We start from the raw sequence: 13,423 nt of genomic DNA, 5'->3' as shown, positions 1-13,423 counted from the left end.
TTGATTGATTCAAACCAAGCTTACATACTAGACCATTTGATTATTAGAAATATGAAATAATATCTTTTTGTCGTGTTTCTTCTCAGGTGCGTCAATGTATGAAGCAACTTGCCAAGGACAAAGTAAAGAGGTGGGAGGCTCTTCAAGAAATATCAACGAACAAACACTTGCTTATTAAAATCAGAGGTATTAAAACCAATACTCAACAGGTGGTTTTGCAACCCGTGTAGAAACTTCTTATTGTGTGAGAAACTTGAAAAAGCTTTGGAAAAGATTGATAAACTAAAGGTTAGTCTCACTGTTCATGCATTGGATCTTGTCTTGTTTCTCTTGTCCAGCTCATGTTGTCCTTGTTCAATGCGCAGAAGCGAGTGAGGGAACTTGAGATCAGAGAAGACTCGACACCATCAGTCCCATCGTGCAGCAATGGTAATTTTGTTGTATATCATTCATTTTCAGATTCAGACTGAACTTGATTTGAAGATTGTTCAAACCCAATGCAGGTGCTGGAGGCAGTTGGTTGTCAAGTGGAGAAAATCAAAATCTCAGAAGATGGAGCAAACAAGGAGATAGAAATCCTCAATCACTAGGAGGTTCTGTCTCATGCAAGGATGATCTAATCTCTGTTGGACCTGATGGGAAAGGTGTAAAAATCAAAGTGTTGAGATCTAAACCCCAATTTTCTGTGAGTTTTTGCTTCTTCTTATCTCGTTGTTCTCTATTGCATAGGGGTTTTTTATATGTGTTTGTATTCTTGTTTTGTCTCTGTCAGATTTGTTGTGTCTTGTTCTTGATTATTATGTATGTTTGTGTTCTTGCTACCCTTCGGAATTGTTTTAGAATTAGATTTTTCACATGTTGTGTCTTGTTTTGTTTTGTCTTATTTTCTTGTGTCTTGTTTTGTTTCTTTCATGTTCTTCCTTTTATTTTCAATCATAATTTTTTTTTAAGAACCCTTAACTTAAGAAACAACCATTGGACAACTAAAATTAGATGTTTCTTAACATACACTCTTAACTTAAGGTGAATCTCAAAGATCTCAGGCACTAAAGTATAAACGCTCTCAGGCACGAAAACCAAAGGGGTTTTTGTCTCCCGGTCCATAGTTCCTCGCTTCCCGTTTCCCGATCGGTTTTTGTCACCCTTTTGGAAAGTTGACTTTCTGGCCACCGCCTGACATCTCACCTACCTAGTTCTCTTTTCCACTTGTAGAAGTTTCTTCAAAAGAAACCCTGCTTTACACGACGGACCCCGACCCCCAAACCGCCGGAGGGCGGAGACTTTACGACACCACCGCCTGGTTTTCGATGGTAATCTCGACCGTTTGCGCTCCGATGAAGCTCCGACGGTTTGCACGGACTTGAACTTTGCGCTCACCACTAGGGTCGACGGAACTCCTCTAGTCGGACGGTAGAGTTACGCTATATCAATTCTACCACAGGCAATACCAAGCTCCGTCATCATTCGTACCATCCTAGCCACCGCAAAATACAAGAAACGCTGCCCCACCGTCATTAATCCACACCAGGTTTCAAGGACTCCATAACCAACACCTCGCTAGAAACAGAGCATCTACTAGCGTCTCTTCTCGACAATGAATCGGAGATTCTCGGCAGAAGAAAAGGGTAAAGCCGTCGTAGGCAACCCCTCAGGACCACCAAGACTCCGTATGCGCGCACCGGCCTTCGACCCATCGGAACTCATCAAGGAGAATCTACTCACACTTGTCGGCCGCTTAACGAACCCAAAGGAACAGAAGATGAGCTCTGTCTTACCGTATTTGGCAAAGAAATGGAACCTGGATTATAATTGTTCAACGCTGGGAACCGATCATTTCATCAAACTTTCCCTCGCAAATTCCTTTTTGGATCTCACTTAGAGGGATTCCTCTTCACTACTGGCATGAAAAGGTAGTACGTAACGTTGGCTTGGAATTGGGAGAACTCGAAACCTATGAGGTTACGAGAACTTCAGCACGAGTCCGGGTAATGGTGGATGGTTTAAAACCGCTGATAATGGAAGCAGCCATGGACTTCGACTCAGGCAAAGAGAGCATTATCTCACTTCACTATGAGTATTTGGGTAACCATTCCTCTAATTGCTACCGCTTATCTCATTTGCAGTCTCACTATCCGGAGAGACCCACCCTCGTAACCACACACCAGACTGACTCTAATGCTGAGGGAATCACTCATCGTCAGACAATACCCATTTCCTCTCACCCTGGTCCTTGGATCCCAACAACAGCGCCGGAAAGTGATAACAGACCTTATCAACAACGTCTGGATCGACATGGAAAGCCGTTTGGAAACAGAGTCTCAACGGCAGTCCTTCGCCCAACAGGACCGAAAAACAAAATCGCTCCGAGGCTGCCACACGACCATGCTCGTAGTAAGGAACATGATAGAGATAACGACGAGAGGGAATACTCTTCTCCCCCATATACGAGACACCGACTCAACAATTACGGTGAGGTTCCGGGACGGAATAACCACAGTACAAGGAACCGTGTCTCTCCAATCCTTCAATGGCGAGCAAAATCACCGCTGAACATTCCAGCTGACGAGGAACAGGAAAGTGGAAATCATATTGAAAGAAGCAATAGGGCCACAAAACAATGGAGAGCAAGATCTCCGTTACTTGCCCAAGAAGCTACTCCTCCAAGCGCTCCATTTCAACCCCCTAGAGCCTCAGTGGGACGAAATCTGAATGAGGTGGATTTTCCCCCGGACCCTACAATCCCTTCCAGGGAGGAGGTGATGGAGGAACTCCGAGAGGTTACTCTCCAATACATAAACTGCCCGGACCCGGCGGAGAGTGCAGCAAGGAAACAACGCGTGCTCGTAAGTGAGCTGGACGGTACAGTGGAGGAAACAGCTACAAGGATCATACAAGCCTCGACATCTGCGGCTAGGTTGCAACAAGAGAGAGACGTGGAACCCACGATTTCACTACCACCACCCCGAGATACCGAAAGTGCAGCACCTGGCTCAACAGCCAACCCTGGGAGGAAACGTGGAAGACCACGTAAGAATGCAGATAGAAGGACCACAGTTAAGCTAAGTCCAAAGACCTTTTTGGGTACCGGCTGACGAAAGCGGAATGCATCACGACAACAAGTATCACCGAGAGTATCGTCTCGAGATGGGCCAAGCCAAAATGTTCCAACGACTATGGCCGCGATGCCACCGATAGTCCTTATACCAGCAAGCACGAGGGAGACAACAAGCACGAGGGAAACAACGGAGAATCTTTGCATTTTGAACCCTTGATGATCGAGCAACAAAACACAGGTACATCCGACTGAGGATCCTTCATTTTCTCCACAGCTTATAGACTTTTTCACCTAGATGAAATATTTATTTCCGTCATAAAGAAACAAATTTGATGACTGCTGGAGTTTGCTTCAGTCACTCAAATGTAAAAGAAAATTTATACCAATGAAATGATTATTTATGAATTTTGGTTTTGTTCATTTTCTCATCCTCTCTCGTTGAATATTTTATAATACAAAACACAAGTCACTTAAAATTGGGGAGACATTGGCACCACAGGTTAATGAGGATATAATTGTGGTGTCAGAAGCTGAGCATACTTGTATGATCTCTAGGGGGATTGAGAAGTTTGGAAGTAGCACAGCTACAGTTGCGGTCTTAGGTCAGTTTTCGAGTGGCCTTTCTGCTAGAACTAAGTTCCTAGAGAGTATTCAGAAAACAGATTAGAAGAGGCATATTGTCTCTCACAGGATTAGATAGATCTTTAAAATTGGGGATCAAGATAAGTCAGTGTTCCATGTTTGTTGTCTACTTATGGTTCTGACTTGTTTCCTATTTTCTACCATTATTTTGTGTTCTGATTTCTCATGCCTAAGTATGTTTGGCTTTGAAATATGTTTGCTATGTTCTTCTGATTATGATACATAAATTACATCTTTGGTTACTCCACGGGTTCGAAGAACTTCGAACTATTAGGATCAAACAAAAGGGTGTAACATAATCCAATGTCTTGTAAGAAAGGACAAAAGTAGTGTGAAAGATGACAAAAAGAAGTGTTGGTCTTGTAAGTGTATTTAAAGGAGAAAACTATGGGCATTTCATTTATTTGTGCCCAAACAAAGTAGATACAAACACATTCTTCACACCACGCTGGGTATGCAGATAGGCAGAGCCGGCCCTTGGGCCAAGCCCATCAAGCACTGGCTTCCGGCCGACAAATTTATAAAAATATTTCGGCCACATTTTCGTAAGTGTCTTTGTGGTATGGTGGCTTAGTGTTAACATTTAAATGTGGCTGGTCTCGGGTTCGATCCGCTGAAGCCACAATAAGTTTTTTTTTACTTTACATAAAGTTAAATTAAGTAAACGAAAAGAAAATTCTCATTAAACCTAAAATTAATCACTTTTTTTTTTAGTTACTGCTGCCGTAAAGCTCTAAAGTCTGAACATATCCTTAATTGATATCATCTTCCTAACAGAGCCGGTCCTGACTTTTTGGTGGCTAGAAGCGAGTAAAAAAAAAAGGCTGGTTCAAAAAAAAAATTTCAACTGATTGTTTTTAAATAACTAAATAAAAAGTGTTAAACAAAAATATTTAAAAATATGAAAACCAATACAGTACTGCTGAAATATGATTCTTCTTGCATTTCTTCCTGCAAACTCATTCATCAAGTTTGTACAATCAAGCTTTTCAGCCATATCCCTTTCAATCGATAACATTGACAATCCATTAAGCCTCTCTTGTGACATACTCGACCGTAGATACGATTTTATGAGTTTCAGATTTGAAAAACTTCTCTCTGCTGAGGCAACGGAAACAGGAATTGTCATCATTATACGATATGCTGTCCATGTGTTTGGATAACAACTTTCCCTCCTTTTCAAAAACTCCAATATTCCAGCAGCCTTCGTAATACCTTCAGGCAAACCCCCTCTCAAAAGCTTCAGCTCCAAAAACAAATCATCACCATCAATATCAGAATAATTACCATGCTTCAGAAAAACTTCAAGGTTAGCACAAGAAACCATCAGCTTGTCATCTTCAGCTAGCTTCAGTTTTTTGAAGTCGAATAAGAATCCAAAAGTCTTTTCATAACCTTGAAGTTGATCAAACCTTGTCTCCAGAGAAACCAAACCTTGATCCACAATTTTGATGAAGTAGTTGATCCTAAAATCTTCTTCAGGTGTTAGCACCACAACTTCTCCAACTTTATCTGGCTCTTCCCCATAAAACTGTTTTCTTTTAGTAGGACGTTTTGCTTTTTTAGAGAACATAGGATCAATTTCCATTTCAGTAGCAATCCTTTCAGCTTCTCTCTTGGATTTTTGAAAGCCTGTTTCTCTATAATCCTTAAAAAAAGAAACAAGTCCTTTCACTTGAGCAATAGCAATATCAATATCCATATCTTCTGACTGCAGGATCTTGCTTACTTTGTTAACAACAAACAAAAGCTCATACCAAATAATCATTCCAAACACAAACTCAAAGTTTCCAATTCCGTGGGTATCACTCATGGCAAGAGACTCAGCCTCACTTCTTGTTTTCGGATTGTCACTATTATCTGCCAAGTAAAACAGTGCTTCTCGTATCTTAGGAGCTTGAAACCGTATTGCTTTGATACTGTTGATGCGACTCTCCCAACGAGTTTGTGAAAATGGCTTAACTGTAATACCATTCACAATCTCCTTAAAAATATCACAATTATTTGTTGAAGAGGAAAACAAACAGTAGATGCGTTGAACAACACCAAAAAATAATACTGCTATGTCTGACGAGCAAGCAATATCTGAAAGCGCAAGATTCAAACTATGGCAACCACACGGTGTGTAAACTGCTCGTGGATTAATACTGATTGTTTTTAAATAACTAAATAAAAAGTCTTAAACAAAAACGTTGAAAAACATGAAAACCTTTACATTACTGCTGAAATATGATTCTTCTTGCATTTCTTCCTGCAAACTCATTCATCAAGTTTGTATAATCAAGCTTTTCAGCCATATCCCTTTCAATCGATAACATTGACAATCCATTAAGCCTCTCTTGTGACATACTCGACCGTAGATACGATTTTATGAGCTTCAGCTTTGAAAAACTTCTTTATGCTGATTTTATGAGCTTCAGCTTTGAAAAACTTCTTTATGCTGATTTTATGAGCTTCAGCTTTGAAAAACTTCTTTATGCTGATTTTATGAGCTTCAGCTTTGAAAAACTTCTTTATGCTGATTTTATGAGCTTCAGCTTTGAAAAACTTCTTTATGCTGATTTTATGAGCTTCAGCTTTGAAAAACTTCTTTATGCTGATTTTATGAGCTTCAGCTTTGAAAAACTTCTTTATGCTGATTTTATGAGCTTCAGCTTTGAAAAACTTCTTTATGCTGATTTTATGAGCTTCAGCTTTGAAAAACTTCTTTATGCTGAGGCAACGGAAACATGAATTGTCATCATTATACGATATGATGTCCATGTGTTTGGATAACAACTTTCCCTCCTTTTCAAAAACTCCAATATTCCAGCAGCCTTCGTAATACCTTCAGGCAAACCCCCTCTCAAAAGCTTCAGCTCCAAAAACAAATCATCACCATCAATATCAGAATAATTACCATGCTTCAGAAAAACTTCAAGGTTAGCACAAGAAACCATCAGCTTGTCATCTTCAGCTAGCTTCAGTTTTTTGAAGTCGAATAAGAATCCAAAAGTCTTTTCATAACCTTGAAGTTGATCAAACCTTGTCTCCAGAGAAACCAAACCTTGATCCACAATTTTGATGAAGTAGTTGATCCTAAAATCTTCTTCAGGTGTTAGCACCACAACTTCTCCAACTTTATCTGGCTCTTCCCCATAAAACTGTTTTCTTTTAGTAGGACGTTTTGCTTTTTTAGAGAACATAGGATCAATTTCCATTTCAGTAGCAATCCTTTCAGCTTCTCTCTTGGATTTTTGAAAGCCTGTTTCTCTATAATCCTTAAAAAAAGAAACAAGTCCTTTCACTTGAGCAATAGCAATATCAATATCCATATCTTCTGACTGCAGGATCTTGCTTACTTTGTTAACAACAAACAAAAGCTCATACCAAATAATCATTCCAAACACAAACTCAAAGTTTCCAATTCCGTGGGTATCACTCATGGCAAGAGACTCAGCCTCACTTCTTGTTTTCGGATTGTCACTATTATCTGCCAAGTAAAACAGTGCTTCTCGTATCTTAGGAGCTTGAAACCGTATTGCTTTGATACTGTTGATGCGACTCTCCCAACGAGTTTGTGAAAATGGCTTAACTGTAATACCATTCACAATCTCCTTAAAAATATCACAATTATTTGTTGAAGAGGAAAACAAACAGTAGATGCGTTGAACAACACCAAAAAATAATACTGCTATGTCTGACGAGCAAGCAATATCTGAAAGCGCAAGATTCAAACTATGGCAACCACACGGTGTGTAAACTGCTCGTGGATTAATTTCCAGCAATCTCTTTTGTACTCCTTTATGTTTACCTTTCATGTTTGACCCATTATCATAGCCTTGCCCTCTAATGTCATCAATACTCAATCCCAAATCAGCCAATACATCCTGAAGGGTGCCAAAAAGACCTTCACCAGTTTTGTCTTTAATTACCAAAAATGTCAAAAAGAACTCTTCGATCTTTGGTGAGGTCTCAGAAATATCTACACATCGGATGACCAGGGACATCTGTTCTGTGTTGCTGATATCGGGAGTATAATCAAGAATAACTGAATAGTATTTTGCACAACGGATCTTCAGTAGGTACATTAAGAAAGATGGAAGGTGAGGGAATAGTAAATCAGTAATAATAAATCTTATAAGTGTTATTTAATTTTAATTTTGCACAAGATGGGCTTAGGAGAACGAAACCACAATAAGCCCATTATACATAGGCCCATCTGTTATGGTCCAGTAAGATTTCCTATACTCGGATCTTTTCTGAGCTAAAAGACACTGAAGCAAAAGTGAGGAGCGGCGATGTTGGCGAAGAGCAAGATGTGTCTCCTCCGTTACTACTCCCTTTTCTTGATCGTCTTCTCTCTCATTTCCCTCGAAGGTTCTTCTTATTGCACCTTATTCCGATCCTCATTATACGAATTGCGACAGCATGATCTCCTTTTGTCAATCTAATTACAGGTCTTCTGTTTAATGATTTGTATTTGGATCTGTTTTGTTTTCGTGTTTTGTCATCTATAGGTTTCGCCAAGAAGACGGGAGATGTGTCTGAATTGCAGATCGGAGTTAAGGTAAAATGAGCGATCTGTTTTCTATATTTTGTTGTTAAAGCTCGATTGTAGTGTTATATGTCCTTTTTTTGATGTAATAGTAATGTTTGTAGATTTTAACACCTTTCTCATCTATAAATGTGAAGCCTTTATGCCTTATTTGATTGTAAATTTGCAATCTTTGTTTCGGAGATGATGATGATAATGAGAGTTTGATCTTTGATTCTTACCACCTGCTTCACTTGTTTTTTTTTTTTTTCTCACAGTTTAAGCCAAAAACGTGTGAAATTAAGGCTCACAAGGGTGATAGGATCAAGGTGCACTACAGGGTAAGTTTGACCACATCTTACCATGAAATTCATCATAAGGCGCTCTTGTGTTGTTGTTGTTTAACTTAATGTTTATGTGGCAGGGGAAACTTACTGATGGAACTGTATTTGATTCGAGCTTCGAAAGGGGTGATCCGTTCGAGTTTGAACTAGGAAGTGGTCAGGTTATCAAAGGTTGGTGTGCATGGTTTTGCTTTTGGATTTTAAAATTCTCTCTCTTCTTTTGTTGCACTCTCTTAGATGGTAATTATTGTTTCAGGTTGGGATCAAGGATTGCTAGGTGCGTGTGTAGGAGAGAAGAGGAAGTTAAAGATACCTGCTAAACTTGGATATGGTGAACAAGGCTCTCCTCCTACTATCCCCGGTATAATATAAACACTTTTCTCATCTATAAAGCTTTTTAAAAGGTGTTAAGTGTTGTCATGTTTGTGAAGAATACAGACTTAATAACTAATAAAACAAACTTGCAAACTTCAGGTGGTGCAACACTGATTTTTGATACTGAGCTTATTGCGGTGAATGGAAAACCAACTGTTGGAGAAGAAGAAGATGAAGATGAAGATGACGAGCTGTAACTGGATCTCCATTCTCTAGATGAAACAAAGTTCTATGGACGTTTTTTTTTCTTTGGATGCTTTAGTTTGGCTTCTTCCTTATAAGTTGTTATTACTTAAATGTTCATCTCGGTTTGGCTTTTGGTTTTAGTTATAGACAAAAAAAAAAGAACAACTGAAATTAGGCGCCCAATACTTTCAAATAAGAACAGAAAGTAGTTTTAAAAGAATAGTTTATGTGTAAAAAACGTGTAAAGACCTTTGTTGAACTGATAATTATTCTTGTTTGTACTGAAAAGGAAGCACAAGCTATCACTTTGAAGAATCACATTGGACCAGAGAAGTAATTAGAATTTTCTGTTTACACCATTTTTAAACAACCATGGTGTGTGCGACTGTTTTATATGAGTTTGCTCTTATAATAAAACAGACCTTGTAGTGACATTACAGTTCAAAACAATGCACAAGGCTTGTCTTTTATATTTATCCCAGAATCTCTATGTATCTAAAGACCCTTGAACCTAAAGACATAAATAGAGCAATGTAAATGAAACGGGTCCACTGTGTTTGATATTCATTGTAAGATAACAATTAAGGAAGTGCCATGGCACAGTCTATGGTTCCAGTAAGTATTGTGCTCTTAGTGCATTTTGAATTTTTTTTTAAAACGACTAATGAAGCTCTTATGTATTTATATATCTTGCGATTAAAATATATGTATGTGATAGTTTGATGATGGTTTGGACCTAGTTTTATGGTGATTGGTTGACTATCAAAAGTAGTGTATCTAACCAAACATTTCAACGAGACGTTTTATTTTCAAGATATTGTTTGGTCACCAAAGCTATAGAAAATCTTCCAATAAATCTTAAGAAAATGTATAAGTAGGCTATAATGTATTATTAAAAGGAAAGGACCATGATTATAGCATTGTAGAATATTCCAAAACAAAAAAAAAGGCCTTTGTTCAACGTTACACTAAGTGATGAGCCACTATGTAACATCTTAGTGATAAAAAAACATGTCACATGCATGAAGATTGTCACTACTCCTAACAATTTTTAATATCGTTAAAATTTCCGAGTGAGATGCAACTACTCTTCAATAGTAAAATGTATATAAAATATAGACCACCCACATTCAATGCATCTTCTTCTTTTTTTCTTTGCTTTCTAAATAGAAAAGATTAAAGTACTAGTTGGTTAGCACACAAAAAGATTAGAGTACTAGTAAACTAAAAAAATTAATTCACCCTACTTACTCATATGCTCAATAATCCAATCCGTATTTTATATGTACAAGCAAAAAGGTTTACAAAGATTTTAATTATCAACTTTCAATTATGAACTTCAATGTAGTTGGTGATTAATCCATTTATCATTATTCTGTGAGCCAAGACCACGAATCAGATCGTCCATAGCCATGCGATCGCTAAATTTTTAATTCCCTTTCACACTTAAAATAATATCCTGGAACAATTATAATTATCATCATTTTACTTAATCTTTTGTGCTACTATAAATAAACTCAAGATTATTAGTGTTCTTATAAACGAACCACGTTTGGTTGAAATTACAGATTCAACTTACAAGGCAAGATTGTATGATACTCAAAATATTAAACACCATTTTCTGAAATTCAAGATGTAGGTGGTTGATTAATCAATCTAGAGATAAGATTATCAGATTTTAGTCCATCATTACGATTTTGATTAATCATGCAAAGGTTACTTTTTGTTTCATGATATTTTTTCTGAAAGTTTTTGTCGTAAATTGTATCATGTAGAATGATTAAGATTACATCATTTGATTCGACAAAATAAATGAACACCTGATTTCAATATACCAAGAAAATTATAATCATGTGAGTAGTTTGCGTAGGATCCAAGTTAGGGTTAGTATCGCCTATCACTTACTCTAGTAGATACAAATACAAAAATATTTTTTGTTTAGCCTAATTTGCTGTAAATTAAGTATCATGGATTGTAGTGGAGGTTATGAACCTACAATAATATCACATCAGAAAAGCAAACGGAATCCAAAGATAACAATACAATTGAACCCTAATGATAAATTGTAAAATGACATAAGTAGGTTACTTTCATAAATGTGTGTATATGTATAGTGATGAGTACAGGAATAAATCACAGAGATTGGCGTGGTTATGTACGCCCATCAATTTTTTTTCTTTTTTCCTTGCTTGAGACCTTGAAAATAAAGGTGGTTGATCAAAGCTCAATTTTCATGTTTTGAGATTCATGGTTGGGATTATGTGCCACTCCCATCCCTACAATGCTCTGTAAATCTTCTTGGCTAAACATTTGATACTGAAAACACACACAAATGTATGTTAAAATCATCTGACTATATAAAAATGGAAACAGGGAAAAAAATTTAAAGGATAACTTAAAAACCTGAGATATTGAGTCAGTGAATTGGGTAAGTGTTGGTAAGTGGGTGAAGCTGCTGGCTAAGGTAGAAGTTTCCAGTGAGTTCACAGGAGATTGAAGCATCATGTTACAGGAAGAAACATTAGTGTGCAATTGTGAATTATTATTGTAACTATGATGACTTAAAGACTCTGCTTGGAGTCCTGCTTCATGCAACCGGTTGCTACTTGTTGGAATCATCTGAAGACATTTAACAAAAATTAAAAAATGAGATTGCAACTTTTTCAAATAGAAAAATACAAAAGGTTCTTTTTAAAAGAAATTGAAAAGGTTTACTAAAAGTAATTAGGATTAACGCTAATGGGCCGATTGAAAAAGTATCTTTTTAACATAATGACAAGCAAAAGAAAAAGGATAAGAAATGATAAGTTGATAACTAGCAATTCAAATTATCATCATTAATGGTTGTTAATTGCTGTTATCTTTAAGGTGACTTACAACATCCTTTGACACAAGAGCGTCCACGTTAAATTCCAGCCTGGTGTCGTTCACTGATGATAACTTCATTGACAAGAACTGCCAATTATTAAAACAAGATACATTAGAAAAAATTTAACTGCAAATAATTAAAATTCGGTGACTAATGAAACAATTAATTAGATACTAGTATAGATGAAGCAAACCAAATAATAATACCTCAACTTGTCTTTGCAATGATTGTACATAGTTTATAATTTCATCCAGCATCAATGCCTTTCCAGTAACCTTTCATCGTATAAAAAAAAAAAAAGCCATTAGTTATCTTAATTTTGCTAGTCAACAGAGTCCAAAACTAAAATTAAACAAAAGCTCTCACCTTATTGCACCCAGGAACAAGATCTTCAAGCAGCTTCATCCTTTCACCAATCTTCTCCCTCCGAACCTAATCCCACATTCAATAACTAATCAAATCCAAACTCTAGTCTCAGCTAAAATACAATTAGCACAACTAATCTTTTTGAAGTAAACCTTAATTACTGAAAATAAAGCAAATGATAAAAGTAAAAGATAGATTGATTAATTAAATACTCTTTCGGCAAGACTGTGACTGTCAGTGGCCTGGCCTCGTCGAGCACGAACATGGATGTAATCTTTAGGAGGCTCAGGTGCTTTTGTGTTATCTTCTTTTTCTTCGTCTTGTCTTCTCCTTTTCCCTCCTTTTCCTTCCGCCGTCTGAGAAATTAAAAAATATTCAAAAAGTTATGACTTTTGTTTGAACCGAGAACTGTCAACAAACTAGTGAATAAACGAGACGAGGACTCGTCAGTGGGGTTAGGAGAAGTCTTTATGCTGAGCTTGAACCGGATGGAGACGACTCGAAGAGAATAAGAAAAAGGGGCGACTGCGAGAGAACGCTCTGCGCCGACCGACGACAGAACGGTCGAGTGACGACTCTTCGGTCGAGTGAGGACTCGTTGGTCAAGTGAGGACTCGTCGGTCGAAGTGAGGACTCGTCGGTCGAGTGAGGACTCGTCGGTCGAGTGAGGACTCGTCGATCGAAGTGACGACAGAACGGTCAAATGAGGACTCGTCGATCGAATGACGACTCGTCGGTCAAGTGACGAGAACTGTCAACAAACTAGTGAATAAACGAGACGTGGACTCGTCAGTGGGGTTAGGAGAAGTCTTTATGCTGAGCTTGAACCGGATGGAGACGACTCGAAGAGAATAAGAAAAAGGGGCGACTGCGAGAGAACGCTCTGCGCCGAGTGACGACAGAACGGTCGAGTGACGACTCTTCGGTCGAGTGAGGACTCGTTGGTCAAGTGAGGACTCGTCGGTCGAAGTGAGGACTCGTCGATCGAAGTGAGGACTCGTAGTTCGAGTGAGAACTCGTCGGTCGAGTGACGACTCGTCGATGGAGTGACGACTCGTCGATGGAGTGAC

General features: G+C 38.1%; 5 protein-coding genes across 6 annotated transcripts in view; 2 read left to right on the top strand and 3 right to left on the bottom strand.

Moving 5' to 3' along the window:
- Window positions 1–854, top strand: part of LOC106324439 — a 1,639-nt gene extending 785 nt beyond the window's left edge. The window contains exons 2-4 of the mRNA XM_013762406.1: window positions 87–288; window positions 366–429; window positions 504–854. Of these exons, the coding sequence (XP_013617860.1) occupies window positions 87–230 (144 nt within the window). The 3' untranslated portion in view covers window positions 231–288; window positions 366–429; window positions 504–854. The remainder of the gene's footprint in view (window positions 1–86; window positions 289–365; window positions 430–503) is intronic.
- A 3,623-nt stretch (window positions 855–4,477) lies between these two features.
- On the bottom strand, window positions 4,478–5,994 carry LOC106324438. The gene is made up of 2 exons (XM_013762405.1): window positions 5,918–5,994; window positions 4,478–5,844 (listed from the first exon to the last, which is right to left on the bottom strand). Exons 1-2 carry the CDS (start codon window positions 5,992–5,994, stop codon window positions 4,563–4,565), a joined length of 1,359 nt encoding a protein of 452 aa, XP_013617859.1. The 3' UTR covers window positions 4,478–4,562.
- Window positions 5,995–6,405: 411 nt separating this feature from the next.
- Window positions 6,406–7,704, bottom strand: LOC106324437 (zinc finger MYM-type protein 1-like). The gene has a single exon (XM_013762403.1). The coding sequence runs from the start codon at window positions 7,684–7,686 to the stop codon at window positions 6,406–6,408; it is 1,281 nt and encodes a 426-aa protein (XP_013617857.1). The 5' UTR covers window positions 7,687–7,704.
- Window positions 7,705–7,943: 239 nt separating this feature from the next.
- Window positions 7,944–9,381, top strand: LOC106324979 (peptidyl-prolyl cis-trans isomerase FKBP15-2-like). Its single transcript, XM_013762986.1, has 6 exons — window positions 7,944–8,056; window positions 8,197–8,246; window positions 8,492–8,554; window positions 8,638–8,728; window positions 8,814–8,918; window positions 9,032–9,381. Exons 1-6 carry the CDS (start codon window positions 7,978–7,980, stop codon window positions 9,127–9,129), a joined length of 486 nt encoding a protein of 161 aa, XP_013618440.1. The 5' UTR covers window positions 7,944–7,977; the 3' UTR covers window positions 9,130–9,381.
- Window positions 9,382–11,189: 1,808 nt separating this feature from the next.
- Window positions 11,190–13,423, bottom strand: part of LOC106325471 (transcription factor bHLH78-like) — an 8,468-nt gene continuing 6,234 nt past the window's right edge. Inside the window, exons 2-7 of one of the 2 annotated variants that reach the window (XM_013763520.1) lie at window positions 12,566–12,709; window positions 12,354–12,419; window positions 12,194–12,262; window positions 11,996–12,073; window positions 11,522–11,737; window positions 11,190–11,434 (exon numbers count right to left, since the gene is read on the bottom strand). In XM_013763520.1, the coding sequence (XP_013618974.1) occupies window positions 11,336–11,434; window positions 11,522–11,737; window positions 11,996–12,073; window positions 12,194–12,262; window positions 12,354–12,419; window positions 12,566–12,709 (672 nt within the window). In that variant the 3' untranslated portion in view covers window positions 11,190–11,335. The remainder of the gene's footprint in view (window positions 11,435–11,521; window positions 11,738–11,995; window positions 12,074–12,193; window positions 12,263–12,353; window positions 12,420–12,565; window positions 12,710–13,423) is intronic. The other variant, XM_013763522.1, reaches the window with a different exon arrangement.

Source organism: Brassica oleracea, chromosome C2 (genome assembly GCF_000695525.1).
Source record: "Brassica oleracea var. oleracea cultivar TO1000 chromosome C2, BOL, whole genome shotgun sequence".
Lineage (NCBI taxonomy): Eukaryota > Viridiplantae > Streptophyta > Magnoliopsida > Brassicales > Brassicaceae > Brassica > Brassica oleracea.
The sequence above is the reverse complement of the archived record's forward strand: the minus strand, read 5'-3'. Positions and strand labels throughout refer to the sequence as shown.